The sequence below is a fragment of the Podarcis cretensis genome (genome assembly GCF_951804945.1).
Source record: "Podarcis cretensis genome assembly, chromosome: 4".
NCBI classification, from domain to species: Eukaryota; Metazoa; Chordata; class Lepidosauria; order Squamata; family Lacertidae; genus Podarcis; species Podarcis cretensis.
The window spans coordinates 81964696-81988174 of record NC_137173.1 but is presented as its reverse complement, the minus strand read 5'-3'; the positions used below and the strand labels follow the sequence as shown (position 1 = coordinate 81988174).

General features: G+C 43.8%; 1 protein-coding gene across 2 annotated transcripts in view; it reads right to left on the bottom strand.

Annotated features, from left to right (window-relative positions):
- Window positions 1–20118, bottom strand: part of NALF1 (NALCN channel auxiliary factor 1) — a 340934-nt gene extending 320816 nt beyond the window's left edge. The window contains exon 1 of one of the 2 annotated variants that reach the window (XM_079972935.1): window positions 19383–20118. In XM_079972935.1, coding sequence (XP_079829061.1) covers window positions 19383–20062 — 680 coding nt within the window. In that variant the 5' untranslated portion in view covers window positions 20063–20118. The remainder of the gene's footprint in view (window positions 1–19382) is intronic. The other variant, XM_079972934.1, reaches the window with a different exon arrangement.
- Window positions 20119–23479: the final 3361 nt, after the last annotated feature.

Genomic DNA, 23479 nt, shown 5'->3' with positions numbered 1-23479 from the left:
CATAGAAAAACCCACCAGAAAAAACTGTGCCATAGAAGGCATCCAACACCACTTAGAGGCAATGCCGGATCTGCAATAATCAGTGCTTTGCAAACCCTGTGCCTAGGCAACTAGAGCCTACATAGAAGCAGTTTTGCATAGTAAGCGAGACAGATGTGGGTGGATCTGCCCTACTTATCAAGTTCAAGGTGCTGCTGTAGCTGTGATGGAACAAGCCACTGATTCAGCTGCTGGAGTTAAGTAGCTGTATCTGATGAGGCTCAACAATTCCAGGAGCGTCACTTGTCAGCTACACTAAGTCTCCATTCACTTTAAACTGAGGACTTCAAGAATCAAACTGCCATAATAATAAAAAGAAAGAAAGCAAAGAGCAGAAATAAACGGTCAATTCTGAGTATAGCTCAAGGTAATCACCGCAAGCCTTCAGGTTTCGTGCCAGAGCTTATTTGCGGACTGCAAAACAAGAAGAGGATAAAAATTTACTGATAACTCAATTTTGTTTTGGTTGACAAAATGGAACAGGCAGAAAACTTCTTGAGTGACATACTTGAGTGATGGGTAGATATGAATATTGAAAGGAAGAAGAAAAGCAATGGTTGCCCATCATTTGAAGTACATTTGAAGTAATACCAATACCAACATTCAGAAAAAAAGATGGGCAGTGCACTTATCCCACTTTAAAATCCATGTGTGGGTATTATACATTCGATTATACGTTTTGTTGTGGGAAACCTTCCATTCCACTATGAGAATTTTGTCAGTTAGGGACAGGCTGCACATTCGATTTGCACACAGAAAGCTAGCATTTCTAGCATAGCATATTATTTGTGCAATAAGTAAATGCACTCAAATATATATAAACAGCCTACATTCACCACACTTCCCTTACTCCCTCAACCACTGATTTTCTCCCACACTGATTTTCATTCAGTTTCTGGTTATCAATACTGTGGCTATTTTTAAGAAAGACATCATAATCCATCCTTTTCTTTTCCCTTAGCTTAAAGGGAAGAAAGAAAGCAAACAGGGAGATATAGAAACAATTCAATAGGGGACATCAGATCTTATACTCTGCCTGCCTTATTTTTCCTAATTAAACTCTATTCCACAAGCGCTTTTAGATATTTTTTCTGCCCCATCAAAACAGAAGAAACTCTGGATTAGTTTTATCTGTAAATTTATAACTCCACAGGGAAGTGAGATAGAACAGGGCCCAATGAAGAAGCTGGGTTTGTGAATGGCTTAGCTGCAGTTCATCAGACTTGGGCTATGTCTGTAGTGGCGGATTTCCTGATTAGATTTTGTGTGTGTGCTTTTCCTTGCCAAACAGACCAGGAAAAAGTCTGCTTTTGTCCCTTTAACAGCTATTTGCTGTGCATAAATCAAAAGGTGAAGCATTGCATGGCACAGAACTAAACTTTACCCATAGGAAACTGCCATGTGCTGAGTCAGATGATTAGACTTTCTACGCCAGTATAGCCTACACTGTAGGGCTGGTTCTCAACATTGTGATATATCAACAGCTAAACTTCATGATATATCAAAATGTCTGAAACAGGGATGAAGCTATATAGAGATGAACAGTAAGGCTGGGCGATACCTGGTTTTCAACATTGTGATATATCACCAGCTAAACATTGCGATATACTGATATATCACAATGTTTGAAGTAAGAATGGAACTATGTAGAGGCACTGCCTGGCTTCATGGTTTTCCCACATTGTGATTTTTGCATCACACACACACATACAAACCATGATTTGTGATATATTGCCTGGTCAAAAACTATGAGACCGATATCAAGATGTGGACTTCAAACCAGTCTTGGACGATATATTGATATATCGCCCAGGCCTACTAAACGAGGATGGCTTACATGAAATGCTAAGCCAAACTATGGCATATGGGAACCATGCAAATGAGCGGGGAGTCCAAAAAGGAGCCCACAGCTGCTTTGCTTTTTTCCCTTGTCCTTCTTCCTGCTGTGCTTTAAGCCTCAGCTACAGCTCATGGATAGTGAAGGCAGAGCTAAACAACAAGTCCTTGTTAGGACAGCATGGTAGGCCAGGTGCAGCACAGTTTGAGAGCAAAAAGGGCCAGGGATGAGCAAAGTGGCTGTGGGTTCTACTAAAGGAACCCACACATTTGTGTGGTCCTGCTATAGCATAGTTTGGCTTACCTGTGTCAAGCAAACCAGGCCACTGGCCAGCAGTAGCTCTCCAGGATTTTAGACAGACATCTTTGCAAGACCTACCTGAAGATGCCCCAGGGATTGGACCTGGGACCTTCTGCCTGCAGAGAGAGCGTTGCCTTTACTACCAAGACACGAACCTTCCTGTACTGTCTGCCCATGACTGTAGCTCAAACTACTGTTAAAGGAACAGCTACAGGAGCCAGTTCAAAGTTGCCATGCACCTTTCCATTTTTGTATCCACATAAATGGATATAAAGCAAGGGCTTGCTTGTCTATCACCCTCCTAAATCTGTTTGCAGAATGTGCTTGTGTAAAAGCAGAACTGTGCTGCCAACAAACAAGAAGGAAGGGGGAGACGCAGAAGCCAGAATTAAAATGCCAGGGAATAATTTGTGCCAGAGAAAGTGATCTGTGGCGGAGGGACAGAGGGCAAAGAGGCCCACTCAGCTTACAACTCCCACAAGAACAGCAACAGCAACAACCACCGGAGCAAAATGCACTGCCCTCAGTCAGTTGTTACATCTAAAACTGAAGCAGTAAAACTAAAGCCCCTCTTTTATCCAGATAAGATTTTGGCGTGGTCCTTCAGCAGCTACTGTTTGCAGCAGTGCTTTATGAAGATGCTGATGGCTAGAAGTGTCACAAATACATATCAAAGGCAGATTAGCTTTCATTTAAAAAGCTAGTGTGGACAACCCTTATCATCTTAATCCAAGTCCTTCATTTTAAATGGCTGAGATAAATACCTAGGCAGCAGGAAAGGTTCACCAGAGAGAGACTAATGTTTAAGAGAATAATTTCAACTGCAGTCATTTCTGCAGTTTAGGTGAATGGCAGAAGGTGGTGCAGTGCTGTGACACTACACTACCCTCCGATTACAGTGGCGTCCTTGGAGCAAGGACTGTGCAGATCAATTCCTCACAAAACATCAACACTTCAGTTCTGCGGGAAGTGAGTTCCCTCAGAGGCACAGAGTTGCCATCCAGACAGAACCATACATTTCTGAAGGGATTACTGCATATTTTCTGATTTGTTTCAACAACAACAACAACAAGTTAAGTGCTTTTTTTTTTAACCATCTATGCTCTTTGGATGTTAATGCAAGAAGATCCAAAACAATAATACAGCAACACCTCAAAAGCTAAACGGGACTTGCCATCGGAAAAAGATACAGCCATTAAGGGAAAAGGAAAAGAGAGAGAAAGGAAGGGCAGGGGAAGAGATTACAGAATCAACGGCCCAATGGATGAGGTTCATTTCTTCACTAATTCTTCTTTTTTAACTGTTTTATTTTTCAGTGTCAGTTTCAAACCCTGTTTAAGCAGCTACAAAAGAAGGAGAGGTGGTAGGATGCAATGAGTTCAGAAGAGCTCTCACCCTTCCCTGGCCATCTCTCAGGTCTTTCAAGTAAACTTACAAGTCAGATTTTAGAGGCCACGACGCCCTACAGAAAATTGCAACTAGTTCCTTAAAAGGAGAGGACCAATCTGCAACAACTAATTTTCACCAAACCACAGTTGAGGGTTCTTTGACAGGTATACTGATATAAAACCAGCTGCACAGTGTGAATCTAGGTGAGTAGTTCTAATCCAGGTGAGCAGTTCTAGATAGTTTGCGTCTTCACAACTCTTGAGAGTGTGTTGGCGGTTTGGTTTGCAAGACACTTTTGCAGAGAACCTGTGCCAACTCAGATGCGCCTTTGTCTGCACTTAACCTGAGGTATTCTCAGCCTCTGTTAATCGCAATCATTTGAATGAGCTGCAGCTAGCACATCCCAAGGACATGGACAAGATTCGTGCAGCCTACCAGTCTCATTGATCCTTGAATGGGACATGAATTATCTAGACTAATTTCAGCCTGGATTGAGGACTGAAACTGTCTTGATAGTGCTAGTAAGCAACATACACCGAAATGTAGACAGGGACATGCATCACTGTTGATTTGCCTGGATATCTTGGAAGACTTCAGAACCACCCCTTACAGTATTCCTGTCAGGGTTGAGATTTTGACATAGCACTCCTTGGCACTGGGTCCACTCCTGTCTGACCGATAAATTCCAAAAGATGGTAATGGGAAGACTACAGTACTGTTTTGCATCTGGCAAACTCTATGTGGTGCCACAGAGTTCTGCCTTGTCTCCCAGGTTGTCTCACATTTACATGAATTTACTGAGAGCGGTCATACGAGGCTTTGCAGTATGATGCCGCCAATTAGCAAATGATACCCAATTAAATCTGTTCTTCCTCAAATCACAGTGAAGCAACCCTCGGCAGTGCCTGAAGTCAGTGGGCTGAACACAGGCTAATAAATTGAAGCTCACGCTACACAAGGCAGAGATATTTATGGTAGGTGGGTCAGCCAATTTGGAAGCAAGCTGAAGGCAGATTTGTAGATTGGGAGTTCTCCAGGACCCAGCAAGCTGCTTAATGGGCAAGTAAGAGCCATGACAAGCAGTTTATTTTTTTAAAAAAAAAAAATTAGCTGTGCCTGGTGCATTGACTGCATGCTTATCTGGAAGACAAAAGCCTGAAAAATATTCAGAAACTTCAGCAGGTCAAAAATTCAACAGTCGTGTTGTTAAACTAAATTGAAAGTTATATGGCACTTTTTGCAGTGGACCATATCCAAACCAGCTCACAAGAAACAACAGATAGGGATAGTGTGTCAACATCAATCCAAGTAGTAATCTCCCAGTTAGGCTATCGCAATAGTCAGTTGCAATTACCCATCAACAGGACCTTCTCAGCAAGAGTTCCATGCTTGTAGAATACACTTCCTCTAGGGGCTGGTGCCACCACTAAATAGCTTTAGGCACCATGAGCTGTTTAAATCAATGTGTCTGGCTGCAATATTTTGAATTATTAAATAACTGAGATGCCATCAAAAAAATTATGTTGTGATTTCCGAGTTGTAATCTACTCTACAGCCTTAGGATGAAGGGTGGAAAATAAGGCAAAGAATATATAAGCAAAATACCAAAATACAACATCTAAGTTTGTAACAATACAAAACAAAACAAAATCAGATATGGCAAAGTCAACAAGTCAAATTAACAGTACTATTAAATGACTTGATTGGATATAAAAGCTAACCTCAGGTCCAAATGTTCCCTGCTATATTGAAATATAAGAAGGCAGCACTTGACCTGTGGAGTGGGAAAATCAGTGCTTTCCTAGGGATACTTCTTGCATTGTCCAGATCTCCGTCACCCAAACTGGCAGATAGTGATTTGTAATGTCACTTGTCCTCCTTATTGTGACCTTTTCCATACAAGTCACTCAGTTAATTGTTCGCTGCTGAAACGATCGCTGTGTTTTTAAGCAGTATAATTTTCCTTCCATGTAGCTGAATTGCTTGCTTTTAACGTGTGGTGGTTTTTTTCTGTTCTTCAAACTATTTGCTACTTTTAGAATTCATAAACTGTACTTTACCATGTGTTGAAGTGTAGTAATTAACTTCATAGGCTGACATCTTGTCAGAGAGACTTTTTAAGGCTTTCTTTATGTCATGCCACCTGGCAATTTCGTTGCAGCCATCTTTGTTTCCACAACTGAATAGAGAGGCCCAGGTAACCAGCCTACTCTGCAAGGGCAGCATATTTGTAAAGGGATGCTAAGTGAGAAGGAAATTAAAATACGCTAATAAGAGATTGCATTCACTATTGTCCCTAGCAGCTTTTAAATGCTTAACATAAATACAAACACAGGTTGATGTTTGTTTGTTTGTTGGTTTGTTTGTTTGTTTGCTTGCTTGCTTGCTTGTTTGCTTGCTTGCTAAGACTTGTATACCACATTACATCCTACTTTTTATTTTTTTTAATGAAATATTAAGTTAATTTTTTTATCCTTGACATTAAATAAGTGGTAAAGGACAAACAGGAAGAGGCAAGTATGATTTGCAGAAGTTACCTGTGATCTTCTCACTTAGCCACAAGTCCAGTTGTAGTGCTCTGACTTACTTTTGGTAACTCGATTTTTACAAAGGAGTCGTCACCTGTGCAAGCAACACCAATGTTTGAAAGAGAATAATTCATTCTTATGACCTCATGCCTCCAACAAATGTGACACATCCTATTTTGACGTTAGATGTCTGAAAGATCAATAGACTAAAAGGAAAGGAAAGGTTATACATGGCAACGAAAAGCAGGAACTGCATTTAATCTGACAACAATAAATTACTGTCATTGGTTGAGAACCAAGAAACTGGGAGCTTTCAACAAGGAATGTGTTCTTTATGTGGCAAACTTCCTAGGACATTATCAATCAGCATACCCTGTCATTAGCTCTTCACTTTACAAGCGAATAAAATATATTGTGAACTTAACGCTTGTTCCGATTATACTGACATTGCAATAAAGTACTGATATAAAGAAACTCCTGTCTTTCACAGCGTTGCATGTTTACTCGGGGGAAGGGGATCCAATTGTGTTCAGTGCAGCTTACGCCCATGTAAGCATGCACAGGAGAGCAGCCTCAGTTCACCAGTAAGTAGGCATCATTTCCTGTGGATTTAAACCACATAACCAAATAAATTTATATGTAGTTCATATGCTTTCGATTAGACTTTCTACCAACATTCACAAAAAGCAGGACTCATATCAAATTTATGTTAAACATGGCTGTTCAGTATTTAACATGGGTTGCACCTTTCTCACGAGTTTTTTGGAGCAAATAAAAATGCTCCTCTGCAAAAATCCAATGGCAGCACTGAAATTTGCAAAACAAAAACAAAACACTGTTCTTCCTGTTCTACTATATATTTTCCCTGGCCCAGCCTTTGATATTTGTAACCGTTATATTAACATGCACTATATATCATTGCAGTTTCTGAATACTCATGCCCATGGGTATGTATGATTATCAGCATACATTATATTTTTACCCTCTTGCGCCAGACTGACTTTTGTTAATGTCACAAAATGTGGCCCTACAGGGTCAATAGGCAAGCCAGGATGAAGTCAGGACCCCTAGAGGCATCCAGAGAAAGGTGGCGAGGGCAGGATAATAAACAGGAAAATGCAGACTAATGCAGCACAGGACTCAAGGAAGCTAATTTGGAGAAAGAGCTAACTGAACGGTCAACACAAGGCAGATGAAACAGTCGAGGTCAGAGACAGAAGAACAAGTAGGGCTGCTGATTCTTCTGTAAGCACAGAATTGTTGGCCAGCCTGTCAGGAGACCTTTCCTTCTTTCCTCCTTTTTCATGGGCTGCTGGCATGCAGGAGCTAAGAAGAACAAGGAATCTCAAAGGGTTTCAAGGGAGCTTATTCCAAGACAGCATGAGGCTGAGGCTGAGAAGCAATTCCAGGCATGTGCACATTAGATGGGGGGATAATTCCTGTTGAATCCAGAAAGATTTATCTCTGGATAAATATGCTTAAGATGAGGCTATCTCACACTAAATACCACATTTTGTGTGAAGGTCAAACACGTGCAGTTCCCAAATGAAACAATAGTTTGCAGCTCTGTAACTCCCAATCCCATAATGGAACATCAGGGTAAGACTTGAATGCCCTTTTCCAATATACTTTGTGGTGAAGTAAATAACAGGATTTGAACTTCACATGTGTTTTCTTAAGGGTTTTTTACTCCTAAGACGGTCAAAGATACAGTTTATAGATCAATCTGGAATTGTTTCCCTTTGCTCTGTAAAAAAATATAACTTCGAAACAGAACTAGGAACACCATAACAGTGAATAAAATTTGTTAACTGCTAAACCTTCATGCTTATGAGTCCTTTCTGAGCAAAGCCAAGGTACTCAACAGTGTTGCCATCCAAAATCTGTGGTTTGCATCCAAAATCTTCACAATTCTCAGACATGTTTGCCATAATGAAACAGTACTGATGCAAGTTGGAAACAAAAATACTCCATCATCTGATTATCTGTGTTGCTTCTCTTTTGTTGTGTTTGCTTCTCTGAAAGAGGCTATTTTATCATTCACTCATTCGAATATATTTAGAAAGTCCCAGCTCAAGAGTTCTTATAAGGGAAAATAATGGTAGTAACACATCTATAAAGGTTTGTGGTTTGTATTTTTATATTTAGAGCTCAACTGCTCCAGTGTAGTAATCTGGAAAGTAATTTAATTAACATTTCTAACTGGCTTTAATACACAGAGTTGTTCAAAACCTTCCTTATAAAATGAAACACAACATCAAAATTTGTTTCCTAAGTGAAAGCATAACGGATACAAATTAAATTTTGAATGCTGATTCAAAGGAGCATATTACATTGTAAGTAATACCCTTCATAAATAACTTGCTGCAAACCAACTGAAGAAGAAAGAAAAAACAGAATCATAGCTATTGAGTTTGGGAACACTTTAGTTTTTGGAATCATCTCACTTACTGTAACAAGACCACTTTGAAATAAATAAATTATAGCTTGCATCTTACCTTGATTCTAAACTCATTACTTGGAAGTGAGCTCCACTGATTTTGGTGGGACTTACTGACAACTTACTGACAAGTAGATGTGCTTAGAATCATCGTGGAGTAAACTGTTGAAGAGCAAATATCAACAGGTTCATCTTTTTAATGAGAAATTGGTAGTATGACAGAGAGCTAGTAAAAGAGAGCCCTACATTAACCTTGTTTCAAAGTGATAAAGTGATTCTACATTAGGGATCCACAAGCTGGAGTCCATACTTTGGCACTAGTTCTTGAAGAGATGCTATCTGTCAACCTGTCGCTGTCCCACCACTAGCTGCTGTCGGTGGCCTGCTGCCAAGACTGGTCACCCCCCCCCCTCTCTCTCTCTCTCTCCAAGGAACAGCAGGGTGCTTGAGGTAGGGGAAAGAAGAGCAAAGAAAGGTCAGAAAAAGTGAATGAAACTCCTCCACAAGATGCCTTCTATGCATTGTACATTCACAGAAGACTCCCATAGAACAGCAATAAAACAAATCAGGAGTGGTGAACCCCACCCCCCTCTCTCCCTCTTTCTGTTAGCACCACTCCCCATGACAAGTGAGAATGTGAGTTTATGCTTTGACAGTGCAAGAAACGATGCCAGTCAAGTCAAAAGCAACCTTGCCAGGTGTGCCAGTGGCAAAACCTAACGCATCATGCAGAAGGTTTGCCAGCTGCACTATGAGGGCCAGTACGAACATAATACAGTGTTGAAGTGGCAAGCGAAGGACTCACACAAAATGTGTTCATGTATACATCTCACCACTCTGCCATTTTGAGCATTGCCACCCAGCTAGATCCACAACATGCTTGTTCACACAGTGCATCATTAAGCTATGCAATTCACGACTGCATGACGTGGTGACAGCTGCCAATCTGAAGTGGTTGAAATGTGGGTTAACCTATCCTAGCCATGCTGGCTGTGCAGGCATGGCAATTAGTCTACACTGCAAACATGTTTTTTCCAAAGACAGGACTTCATACCATTCTACGGAGTCTTCTCTGTGGTCAGCACAATTAGGAAGCACCTTATTTAATGCTGCTGGCTGGCCTGACAGGTAAAATAGAACTACAGAAAGGAAGACAGATGGGGAACACTCAGTCTATACCAAAGAAACTTGACATTGAAATGAATATGCTTCACAAACAACTATGGCACACAATAAGCCAAAGGGCAGAGTTACCATATCACTTCAGTAACAGCATGAGCCCTAAATATAGGTCTTGCCTGGAGTGAATGCAGTGTCAAAGAGGATTCTGGAGTTCGATCTAACTTTACACCTCATTGTCATCCTTTGTTCTGCTGCCTCCAAAACCCCCCATTAAAGAGGTAGAGAGCAACAGTTAAGTTTGCCAGCAAGCCATTAGCAGGGGAGATAGAATTGAATCTCCACTCCCAATTCCCTCAAAGTTACCTACCTCTAAAAACAGCTGCCAACCATAGCTCTAGCGCACATTCTCAGTATAGCTTTTGCATGTTGGACTGGTGGTTTTTAATTTTTTAGAAAATTAAATAAAATGCTTGTATCAGGATACATCCTCCAGAATTGAAATCAAGCCAAAATACAATTCAGACTCAGAAAGTATTTTTTTAAAAAATCTTTTTTATGATTATGACTCCTATAATTAGAGCTTACTGCTTGGTGAAATATTTCTCATTTCCCTTTTGATCATAAATACCTCTCATGCATTTTTTTATTAACTGAGCATTGTAAGCTTTTTTTAAGCTGCACTAAATAAATATGAACTATTATCAATTTGAAAAGAGTTTCAGAGTGGAACTGCACTTTTAAAATAGGCATTGTGAGATTAACAAGTATCACTGAAGGATTTCATGTGTGAGACTTTCAGAAGTGCTTAGCTGTGGCCTAAATTTGATTATATTGAAGTATCCGATAAAACACAGTAAAGCAGGAATTTTGAAATCGAATGGTAACGTATCACAAGGCAAGCCTGTACTTTGGTTGTGCCTCATGCATGGTTCAAAATGTCTACTGATTTCAGTAAAAGTGGTATGTTTAGGTTTATAGAATGATATCAAATAAGTCACACTTAAGTAGGACTTAAGTAAATTGATTTCATTGATTCTAGTGGGCCATACTCTGCGTATAAAACATTGGATATCACCCAAAGTATGTGTGAAATATATAAAGGTAAAAAGGTAAAGGACCCCTGGATGGTTAAGTCCAGTCAAAGGCAACTATGGGATTGTGGCGCTCATCTTGCTTTCAGGCCAAGAAAGCCAGCATTTGTCTGGAGACAGTTTTCCGGGTCATGTGGCCAGCATGACTAAACCACTTCTGGAGCAACAGAACACCGTGACAGAAGCCAGAGTGCATGGAAATACTATTTACCTTCCCGTCACAGAGGTAGCTATTTGTCTACTTGCACTGGTGTGCTTTCAATTACTAGGTTGGCAGGAGCTGGGACAGAGCAACGGGAGCTCACCCTGTCACAGGGATTCAAACCGCCAACCTTCTGATGAGGCTCAGTGGTTTAGACCACAGTGCCACCCGCATCCCTTTTGTGAAATATATATCACATAGTCAAGATGTTAAGTCCAGTCAAAGGCAACTATGGGATTGTGGCGCTCATCTTGCTTTCAGGCCAAGAAAGCCAGCATTTGTCTGGAGACAGTTTTCCGGGTCATGTGGCCAGCATGACTAAACCACTTCTGGAGCAACAGAACACCGTGACAGAAGCCAGAGTGCATGGAAATACTATTTACCTTCCCGTCACAGAGGTAGCTATTTATCTACTTGCACTGGTGTGCTTTCAATTACTAGGTTGGCAGGAGCTGGGACAGAGCAACGGGAGCTCACCCTGTCACAGGGATTCAAACCGCCAACCTTCTGGTGAGGCTCAGTGGTTTAGACCACAGTGCCACCCACATCCCTTTTGTGAAATATATATCACATAGTCAAGATGTACATCCTAATTAATTCAACATTTTTGCATTTTAGAAGTGATACCTTCCTTTATATAAAAGGCACATGTAACAACTACATTATCAGTTAAACAGCCCAACCTAATTATGATAAACATTTGTGATTAGCACCTTTCTTTCCCAGTCATATGAACTGGTTCCCTGATAAATTTTTACTGTATTATTGTTTCATTTTCTGCGGTTTGCTTTTATGTACAGCAATTAAAAATGCTAATGACTAAGCAGTATGAACATAAACGTCTTAAATAAAACAAATAAACACAATTATGTTTGTTAGCACTTACACCTGTTTATGAATATACAACAATAAAATGGTGTTTGTTCCATAAAGTTGCAAGTTATTCCTTTTTTAACCTTCAGCCAATCTCAAAAAAAATAAAAAATAATCAAAATCACATTAATAGATTTTGGGGTGTTTTTAAGGTCTCCAATGAGATTTTCAATGTATTGTTACAAAAGTTGGGTGCCTCTCCCTCTCTCTGCTGAGCGGTGGCAAGAGCCCATGGGATTCCAGGCACTCACTCAGTTCTGTGTACCTCTGGAGAATTGAAACTCAGTGGAGACTGCCGTAGCTTTAAGGGAGAAAAGGTTTGTCCACCTATTAACACCTTCAGTCTGCATGGAGGGAGTCCAGATCTTACAGCATGGTCATTTCAAAAAGGACTTGTACCTTCTTCCTCATTCTCCTTCCCTCAACCAGGCTCTTTTCCTGTCACCTCAAACACACAGTTACCCTGGCAGCTTTCCAAACCCCTGTCTCTGTTCACACCTCAGGGCAAGGGGCGGGGAGGACAGTTCTCTTGCATTGCCAATGCCCCTCTATTGTTTCTTAAAGGGCAGGTCATTTTGCATAGGCTAGTCCAAGAATTCCTCTGCCGTTTGTATTTCTCCCTTCACATCCCAATCAAAATCTTTTATTAATTTCTAGCCCATATATATATATATATATATATATATATATATATATATATATAACAGTAAGTTGAGAGAGATTTGAGACCCTGGGGGGGGGGAGTGTATCTGTGGTGCCACTTGAAGTGTGCTTGACAAAAGCAAAACAACCAGCCAATAAATATTTAGGAGGTACAGTAGAATAGTTTTGTTAAGTAAAGGGTTGCCCCTGTATATCTGGTAAACCACATACTGAGCCTGCCCCTGCATATTGAGGAAACCAGGACTGAGTTTTTGTGTGATGAGACTGTTTGCTCAGTTCTGGTACTGAAAACATACTACTGAGCTACTAAACATGTCCTTGAGAGCACATGGCTCTTTCAATCTGTGTTTCCATCACCACCACCACTATTTTGTACCTGGCTCCAGTTGGTAGATCTCAGGGTTCTAGTAAAACTAAAAAAGTAAGTCTCACAAGCCCAACATATCTCATCTTGGTACTAGATCAACTTCCATCAACGGTGTCTCAAAAAAAAAATTTACACATCACTTGGGAAGGCAGGCAAACTAATGCCAGTGTACTGGAAGAAGCAAAGATCACCATGATTCTTCAACATCAACTTCGTTGGACTGGTTATGTTGCTCAGATGCCTGATAATTGTCTTCCACAGCAGCTACTCTATTCCGAACTTTAAAATGGGAAGCGTAATGCTGGCGGTCAACAAAAGAGGTTTAAAGACTCTCTCAAGGCAAATCTTTAAAAATGTAGTATAAACATTGACAACTGGGAAACACTGACCTGTGAGCGCTCCAGTTGGAGAACAGTCTTTACCAAAGGTGTCATGAACTTTGAAGACACTCAAACTCAGGACGAAAGGGGGAAATGTGCAAGTTTGGCAAACCCTCACCGTGATCAGCTCCTACCCGGAAACCTATGTCCCCACTGTGGAAGGACATGTGGATCCAGAATTGGCCTCCACAGTCACTTACGGACTCACTGTTAAGATCGTGTTCATGGAAGACAATCTTAGAATCATAGAATCATAGAGTTGGAAGAGACCACAAGGGCCATCAAGTCCAACCCCCTGCCAAGCAGGAAACACCATCAGAGCACTCCTGACATATGGTTGTCAAGCCTCTGCTTAAATCTTACTCGGCTATGTGTGATTGCTGAAGAAGAAGATTATTTCCCTACTGGTTGCAAGGATTATATTTATGCCTTCACTGTTGACTGTATTTATAGGCCATGATCAAAGGTTCAGGAATGAAGCACCATCAATAATTGCTTTATACGAAAGTGGCCGATGTATGTATTTATTATTTCCATTTATGAGTCAACTAATAAAAATATTCTCTAAATAGCCTGTAGCAGCAATATAAGCAACATTTCAAATATAACTTGCAGCAATTCAATAATAAAACAATAAACTGGTAAAACAACCCTGCAATACATCCAGCCATAAAATCCAATTCAGCATAAAACAAGCACCAATCGACCCCAAGCAACCTGTACAATGTTTACAAAGTTCTGGAATAAGTTGCAGAGGGCTATGTTTTGTTTTCTATAGTCCGACAAAGCAACACCTGCTACATGCATGATTTATTAAAATATATCAATATTGTATACTTGTACTTTTGCATGATTGTTCATAAATGTAAAAATATTTAAACTTTATTCATAGCATTAACTTGAACTGAATTCTATTTTTATATACCTTGAATTCTCCAGGTAGAACAAGAAGAGAGGAAACCCATTATGCTTCAAAATAAGTTACGCAAACAATCCTAATGATGTGTACATGAGTAAAACGTTCCCCAAGGCTGCAATCTCATAACTACTTATCTGGGACTTGCTTCTAAGTAGACACATACAGGACTGCACTATGATTTTCCTAGAACTAAGTGTATAATGCACTTGGATATGAAAATACATTCTGCCATCTCAATGTATTTGCTGCTTAAGAACTTGATTCTTTGCCCATGCTGTGCTCTAGGAATTTTGTTCAATGTTCACTATGTTTAATGAGAAACACTTCCATGACTTTGGATCAAGGCATTAAAGTTCAAGCATGTAAATCAAATCAGCCCTCATTTCTCAACATTTGCATCTCCCTCACAGGCTATACCAATTTAGCCTGTTCTTGCTTATGATCCTGTTTGAGCCTCGTCTACATTTGATTTATTTTATCTATTTTTTATTAAATTTCTATACTGCCTTTTATCCAAGCATCATAGGGCACTTTACAATATCAAAACACAAAAACACGTAACATACTAACAAAAACAATATGCATACACACCCATGCACACACCCACACAGATTAAAAGGCCATAGATTGTTTAATTGTCCAGCAGCTTGGGAGAAGAAGAATGTTTTTGCCTGGCCGATAAAGATCTGTAACAAAGGCACCAGGCAAACCTCTCTGGGGAGAGCATTCCGCAAGTGGGGAACCACTGCAAAAATGGCCTAGTCTTGTTCTCCGCCTCCCCCCCCCAACCATTGTTTACTGGAGCATACTGGAGTAGCAGGAAGAAACCCTCCGGTTTGTTCCAAAGTTTTCCAAGCACTGGATGATTACTAAACCCTCAGAAAACATCAGAGAGGATTGGGAGACTCAACCTGCCCTGCTTCCTCCTTGGAGGAGTAGAGAGATAGAAATAGCAGTGTGCTTTTGACTGCCTGTACTGTTGTATTTAAGCAGGGGGAAATTATGGCACTGTCTCTACCATGGAGCAATGTTTCACCACTGATAAATTCAATAGGAGGCTGGTAGCGAGGTTGGCTCCAGATTTCAGCCAAGTGGGCTCAAACATGCCTAATTCTGCGCTGGATTCTAGGCCTAAAACTATGTCTGCAATACTTCTGAAACACATGTGTTCAAATACTTGGCTTCACTAAAATGTTTTTTACGCATACATGCTGGCATGAACTTTATTAGTTGACCCAGTTCTCATTTAGCAACAACCTGAGGCTTGCTTTATGACTAACTACCAACTTAAGAAACACTCGAAGACATCCTCTGAAGACAAGAATGAGGTTTGAGCTCCAATTTATTCCATCTTCCATGAAAACAAGGGATGTCTTGTATGGTGTCTGGTATGTCTCCAAACCTGTCTAAGTAACTTTTCCAGTGAGGTACATAGTAATGGATGGCTTAAAAAATCAAAATGAATATATGAATACCATGCTTTGTAAATATGTAAAATTCCAACTTGTTTACAAGGATATGGATATTATAAATGAAAAGTTGTAAAGCAAAAGGGTTCATTCTAGGTTGTTAAAAGATAGCACCCATCAACTCAAGTCAAGAGCCATGGGCATTCTAGTAAATTACACAACTATAATCTTAATTGTCAGGTAATTGGCCTAGGGCTTCGCCTTTGCAAAATTCTCAAGAGCGTAGCATGAAATTGTCCAACTGTAATTAAAACTTTGCAAAGTTAGAATCAGCAACAACATGTGCCCTTAAATCAGCACCCAGGCCAGATCTAAACAGACACATAAATTTGGCGCATTCTACTGTACAGTCGTACCACCGTTTACGTAACCCTCTGGTTACGTAAACTTCAGGATGTGTGCGCAGCAAACCTGGAAGTATTTTACTGGGTTTCGCCCTATGCGCATGCACAGAAGCAGTCTGCGCATGTGCAGAAGCAGTCCTCAGGTTGCAGAAACCTTGGGATCCGACCGGACCTCCGGAACAGATCCTAATCACAACTGGAGGTACCACTGCATGAACAACCATAAACATACTTACACCATTACCACGAGCTATCAAAATAATTCCACTTCCAATACCAATGCAAAAATATCTAACAATCTTAGATGTGGTTTTTAATTTTAATTCTAAACCAACCAGTCATGCCAGTACATCAGGTAAATCCAAGTAAGTTCAGGATAAATTATGTGTTAATCTGATTTATAAAATTAAAAACTTGGGTTCATACTCAGCAATTCATAGCATCTTTCTAACTGGAGAGAACTGTGAGCTATGACTGCAAAAATACTCTTCTAGTACATAGAAACTGATGCAGGACAGTACCATATTTTGCTTGGGTTGCTTGCCACATAGATAGGAAAGATTTAAAAACTGCACATTGGAAAAAGAAATGTGAATAAGTAGCTCTCTATAGCATATTGATAAAATGTACAAACTGTGTAGTATTAAGAGCCTTTGCCAATTATCCTTGCCAATATCATTCTAGGCATACATTTTAATGTTCAGACAGGACATCAGCAATGCTATAGTTTCTGCTTTCTAATATACTAACCAATTGTTATCTGAGGCTGCTTTAGTAGGAAGTAAATACATGACAGAATACAAATGCTACAGGAGATGGTGTGCATAGCAAGCATCATTGATTTTGTCATCAAGTACAAATTGTAAACTGGAAGAAGTGCTCTCTTTTCTAAAATGGAACGAACAGTTTTAACAGCTTTGCTGCTTAGATGCATGCCGGCCGACTTAATTCAATATTCTTGCCTCTTTTAATGCACAGTGAAAAGTAGCCCACAACAGACCAAACAATTAAATAAGACATAATATGGGCTGTAAGTAAGGTTCCAGTTTATGTAAGGCCTACCTACAGCTGAATCATAACAAAATGTACCCTTAACTGTCACTTAAACCGAAAGAAACATATCTACATCAGACCAGAGGTTTTATTTGTGGATAAAAGCACAGATATAGAGTGTCAAATGTGTGTTCAGTAAAACGGTATTCTAATATATCTGTTACATTACTCTCAAACAGTACTACAAGCCTTGGTCCATTCCCCTCCCCCCAAAAAAGCAAACATTTCAGACTGCAAAAGCATTAAAACTTCATAGTTACATATTTGAACACAGTTAGCATACTGTAGTATGTGCTTTCCAATATTCAAGTCACAATATCCACCGTTCATACTACTATATATGCATCAAACGTATCGAACATTAAAGTGCTCAGTTATTACATTTGTCGAAATAGGTGATTTGTTATGACTAAACCTAAGGCTCTGAGAACACAGTTGCATTGCATTGCTTATGACATCAAGCACCATGGACAGTACTGAAAATCTGCAGCACCATGGAGAGCACCAAGCATTCGCAGCTCTACGTACCGCAGTTCCATCACATAAAACTGCCTTGCAGACTTTATTCCCGAACAAAATAAAATGTCTGCTGTTAAGAAGCAGACTCTGAATATTTCCAGCCCACAAAGCCGTTTCTCCTTTCACTTTAACAATAAGTAGCAATTTGTTTTGGTCACACAAGTAAGCATTAAAACTCTTAAAGGTACTATTTAAGGACTTGCACACCTGAAATGATGCTTGCATCCCAGCAGCTCTTAGATCATCACTGCTCTGCTTATGAATAAAGGTAATATATTCAATGTAAACTTTAAAAATTATCTGCTGGGGGGTTTACTTCTTATACCCTGTTTCCATGACAAGCAAATCCTTTCAACAAGCGTTGCTTTCCTTTAAAAAAAAAAGTAAGTCTAATCTACAACTTTTAGATTTTCTTTGGATGCTCTAAGATTACATCAGGGTGATAAGCCCTAAAGAAAACACTGCAGTTCCACTACACAAGATAATATATTACTATCCCAAACACAATTCCTGGAAGTAGTTTCTACTGAAATCAACAAGATGCATCAATATCTAAATCAGGGCTTGCATATATGTTTTTTTTAACTGCTTCTAGCCCTTGGTTGTTGTTTATAAGCAACAAACAACAGTTCATCTACAAAGTTGACAGCTACTATCCAGAACCTATTATCCAGAACGTTTGAAGCTAGACCCCATTGATTTCTGTGGAACTTATTCCCACAGCAGTGCGCACTGAACTGCGACCTTTGAAACATGTCACTACAGCAAGAGCAACACTTTTCTTAAAGGACAAGGTGCCTGAGGTTAGGGCAAAATGAGAAATCAGCATTATGTACAAAGAGCAAAGAGGCAGTCACTAAGACTCTGCCATCACTACTTTTCCCCCACACAGTTCGCTGCAGACTCTGCTTGCGACTCCCATAAACCTAGGGCATATTCTAACTCCAGGGATTCGCAGAGCAGACTTGAAACAGAGACATTTACACAGAGAGAGAGGAAGAGCCACCTGGGACCACTTCCTTTCCTCTAAGACTCAATTACCACACTCTTGGACACCCCAGGAAAATTACCAGGCTTTTGATTCCCTGAGTTCAACAGCATGCAGAGCTTTCGCAGCAAATGTCCTACACAAGGCTGTCCCTCCAGGGACACACAAGAAAGTTCTTGACCAGTCCAAGAGCTGTCCTTGGTAGTCATACCGGTTAGCCAGAAGCTGGGGAAGGGACACCAAACAAATGCCCAAGGTATTTGGCATTGCTCTCCTTAAACGAAAGACAAACCATCAAGCCCGAAAGAAGCAGCGCCTCCTCACTCAGAAGTTCAGGACCCAACTCCATCCATCCCAACAACCTCCCTGATCCAGCAACTCGGAAGTTAATGCCCCCACCCTCCCCTGCGAAGAAAGCAGACCTTCGCACCGCCACGCGAATGACGCTTTTTCAGTTCCGGGAAACAAGCGAGATCCCCTGATCATTTCAGGGCCAGGGAAACCCCCGCTGGCGACCACGTCTCGGCCTCCCCTCCCCCTCCCCCGCCGCCTCCGCGCAGCAGCAGCAGCAGCAGCAGCAGCCCACGCGCTCCCGGGTCCTGCTCATTGGCACGCAGCGCCTCTTCCCCTGCCAAGCCGCATTCCAGCCCCTGGCAGTCAGAGCGGGGCCAGCGCGAGTCAGGAGCCCATCGCATATGATCAGGACCGGGGGAAGGGAGGGAGGGAGAAGCAGCCAGAAACGAAGCAGCCACAAGCCTCAGCGTCGCCAAAGAGACCAACCGTGAATCCAAGGGACTGCAGGGGTGGGAGAAAGACATGGCCAAAGTGGTGGGGGTTAAAAACAAACAAAACCACCTACACTCCTACCTTACAATCCTCCGGGCCGGATTTCACCGAGTACTCCTCCGCCTGCAAGTATTTTTGCAGCACCAGCTCGAACTCTCGGTAGCGGTCCTGCGCTTGCTGGTCGTAGTTCTGGTAAGCCAGGACGCAGCGGCGGCAAGAGCCGAGCCAATCGTCCTCCTCGTCCTCCTCCTCCTCCCTGCGGCGCCTTTGGCCATCCAGCGCCTCGTCCTCGTCCCCCTCGCCTAGGTCCAGAGTGCAGTTCAGAGTGTCCGGGCGGGAAAGCCCGGCGAAGAGCTCGCGCAGCGTGTAGGAACTACAAAAGGGAAGGTAGAGCTCCGCCTGGGCCGAGGCTCCGGGCTGCTGCAGGCGGCGGCACGCAGCCTCGGCGTCGCCCAGCAGGCTGAAGCACTGGCCGCCGCCGCCGCCGCCGCCGCCCTCCGCCTCCGCCGCGCCGTCCATGCCGTCCTCCCGGCCCGCTGCCGCCCGCTCCGGGTCCCGGTGGCGCCCGGCCGCGACCTGCCTGGCCTCAACGCAGAGCCACAGGTGGTCGGAGAGCAGCACGGTGAAGAAGAGCAGCGCGGCCAGCGACAGGCGCCATTTCTGCGCCCGCTCCGAGTCCGCGAAGGGCTTGTCGGGCTCCCGCGGGCCGAAGCACACGCCCGAGCCGGCTCCTCCCGGGGGGCGGCTGCTCATATTTCGGGAGCGCGCAGCCCCGGCCGGCTCCACGGCGAGGGGGGCTCCGCAGCCGGGCTCGGCGGCCCCACGGGCATGGACACGGCGCGGCGGGGCGCCGGGCTCCCCCCTCAGAGAAGGGCGACGACGACGGCGGCGGTGGCGCTAATGGGGGTGGCGGGGACGGGGGGGGTGGCGCTCCTGCGCGCTGGGCTGGGCTGGGCTGGGCCGGTCGCCGTCCCCTGCCTCCCTCACGTTCCCTGTCACCCGGGCATGGTCAGAGCGCGGGCCCCCATTTTGGCGCCAACTCGGCCAGCCCACCGCTTCCCGCCCTTCGCCTCATGGCGCGCTGCTCCGCCGCCGCCGCCCCCCACCCCGGCGCCCTGGAGAGCCAGCCGGGGGACCCCGCGAGCCGGGCCCCCGCTAGCCCCAGACGAGACCCTCCTGCTCCTCCTCCTCCTGGCGAGAGGCTGGCTGCTGCGCGTCGCCTGACCCGAGCTGCTGAGGAGACGCCGGAGGAGCGGCGGGGCGAAGGCTGCCGCTGCCGCTGCTGCTGCTGCTGTGGCTCTTGCTGCGGCTGCTCCTGCTAGCACTGCTGGTGCCACTGCGCTGCGGCTTCTGCTGCTGCTGCTGCTGCTGCTGCTGTTGCTTCTGCTGAGGCTCCCGCCGGGCACGACCCCCCCCTGCTCGCGGCGCGGATTTGGCTGCCTCCTGCTGCCCGGGGGCCACCCTCATCTTGGGGCCCTGCGCTAAGTTGCCGCCATCTTCGTCCGGGAGAAGCACTTTTTTGGGGGGAGCGCACGGCCCTTTGCGTCATCTCCTCCTGCGCCGCCAGCCTGGCGCATTGGCAGCGGCGGCGTGCTCTGCCTTCCCTCGACTGGGGGTTGGGGGGGGAGGAGAGCGAGCGAGCCGAGGGAGGGAGGGAGGAGAGGAGAGGTTGGGGGGAATGGCCTGCCCCGCTCTCCCCGCTCTGAGGACCCCCCAATCACCGGCCTGCTGGCGCCAGGGGGCGGGGGCAATCTCCTCCTGGTGGAGCCGAGGAAGGGGAAGGGAATGGATGGCGGGAAGCCGCCGGCGGGGACCTCGCCTTCGCTGCTTTGCCGGGCTGGAGGCGGGGAGGGGGTCTCGCTCGCTGCTGCTCCCCGCCCCCTGTCGTGGGAGCCCCTCGCCCGGCTGCGCCCTCGAGAGCGGCCAGGTCCCACCTCGTCGGAGTCGGGCACCTCGCGACGCCATGCCCGGCGACTTCGGAGCCCCGGGCCGGAGAGGGGCGCCTTGCACCCCGTGGCGGGGAACTTGGTCCTGGATTGTGGTGGAGGGGGAGGAGGCCTCCCCATTTGAGGAGCGGGGGAGGGGGGAGGAGAAGGAGGGGGAAGAGAGGTTTCCCTCAAAATTGCCCCCCCCCAAGGTGTTTTCCTCTCACGGGGGGGGGGGGAGGCGGGGGACACTTGTCTCTCGCCTCCCCACTTCTTGCCAGCTGGGTAAACAGAGCTGGCACACTATGTATAGGGAGTTTGGAGACCTTTCTTATTGCCAGACAGACACACTCTTTAAAAAATAATGATAATAATAGTTATTAAATATTTTCTTTGTTTACAAGCGTATCTCCATAGTCTCTCTTTTCAGGTTGCAAAGTCTTTTTCCATATACCAGTTACATACAATGTGATGCAGAATATGGTTGGGGAAGAAGAAAAAGTGGGGAGAGGGAGGAAAGCCACCACTCCCTTTGCCTGACTGCAGGGAAGTCAACACCTAGGGCAGGCACAGGCAAACTCGGCCCTCCAGATGTTTTGGGACTACAACTCCCATCATCCCTGGCTAACAGGACCAGTGGTCAGGGATGATGGGAGTTGTAGTCCCAAAACATCTGGAGGGCCAAGTTTGCCTATGCCTATGGGGGGCTGAGGTCCCAAAAAAATATTTGAGGGGTTCACCCTCCAAAAGTTCATGGGCATTGCCATTCAAATGGTGTGTGTGTGCCGTGTCTTGTGGTTGATTAAGCCGGGCATGGCTTACCTGGGCTCCCCCAATTCAAGCTGGCATCCCTGCCTGACCATATTTTTTGAACATATTCCCAGATGATGCCTGAGAAAGAAAGGGAGGTGAGGGAGACTCTCAATCTGGCCAGATCTTATTCCTGCCTAAAATGTAAATTCTTGCCTAAAAAATGATGATCTGCGCTTTTTGAGATCTTAGGTATCTTGCTTTGAGACCAAGGGGGCAGGTGCTTTTTATCGTATTGCAATGTAATCCTGATTTAACCAGCAAACCTGAGAATTTTATAGTCTGATTCATATATATAAAACATTTATTCGAAATTTACAATACAGCTTTGTCCATTGTCATAATATAACAGAAGGATCTCTCCAATCCTCAATCCCACATCACTGTCATGTTGTCTTGCCAAATATCCTCAGTAAGAACCCAGCTACCAGTCCGGCTGGCTGGCCATTTTCAATCAATCAATATTGATTGAAGATAGCCTGGTTCTGAATATATGACTCTTATACAGTGGTGCCTCGCAAGACGAAATTAATTCGTTCCGCGAGTTTTTTCGTCTTGCGATTTTTTCGTCTTGCGAAGCACAGACTTTGGGAAAGCTTCAAAAATCACCAAAGTCTTCAAAAACCTCACTATGAGTTGCTCCTCGAAGTGAATGCACGGTTTTAAGAAAAAGGAAAAAGGAAACAAACTTGCAAGACAAAGGAAACAAACTTGCAAGACGTTTTCGTCTTGCGAAGCAAGCCCATAGGAAAATCCGTCTTGCGAAGCAACTCAAAAAACTCGTTTTGCAAGTTTTTCGTCTTACGAGGCATTCGTCTTGCGAGGTACCATTGTAATCCATTTGGGAAGTCAGTGGGAACGGTGCCTACTGGTGGTTTCATGTCAGGGGTGCCAACTTGAATAAAATATTGGAAAGGGTTCAGGGAAGCCCTCCCCCATATAATCCATCACACCACACACACCATTTGAATGACAGTGTCCTTCAACTTTGGGGGGCAGTGCCCTCAAATATTTTATTGGGGGCGCCAAAGGGACCCTGGCCCCTAAGTGTTGGTTACTGTATTCCATGTGCAAAACATGTGAATGGTCTGGGTCACTTTGCAGAGTTTCCATACAAGCATGTCATATGCCCAACAGCTTCTGACATTAGTCTGGACACTCTCCATCAACACATTATGGTTCCTGTCCATGTGGAGGCAACTGTATTCATAACCTGACATTTGGCAGGTAACTGCAAGCAGCTCATTCTAATGCATGCTTACCCAGAAGGAAGTGTCAATGTGTACAATAGGATGTAACACAGAGTAGGTGTGCATCAGATTGCAAGCATAAATCATTGCAGTGTCACAAAACTAGAGATTGTATCTGCAATATTTATTTTAAAGTGGCAGCTTTTGTCATATCCAGTTGCTCTTTGCTTTCTGTGTTGCTTACT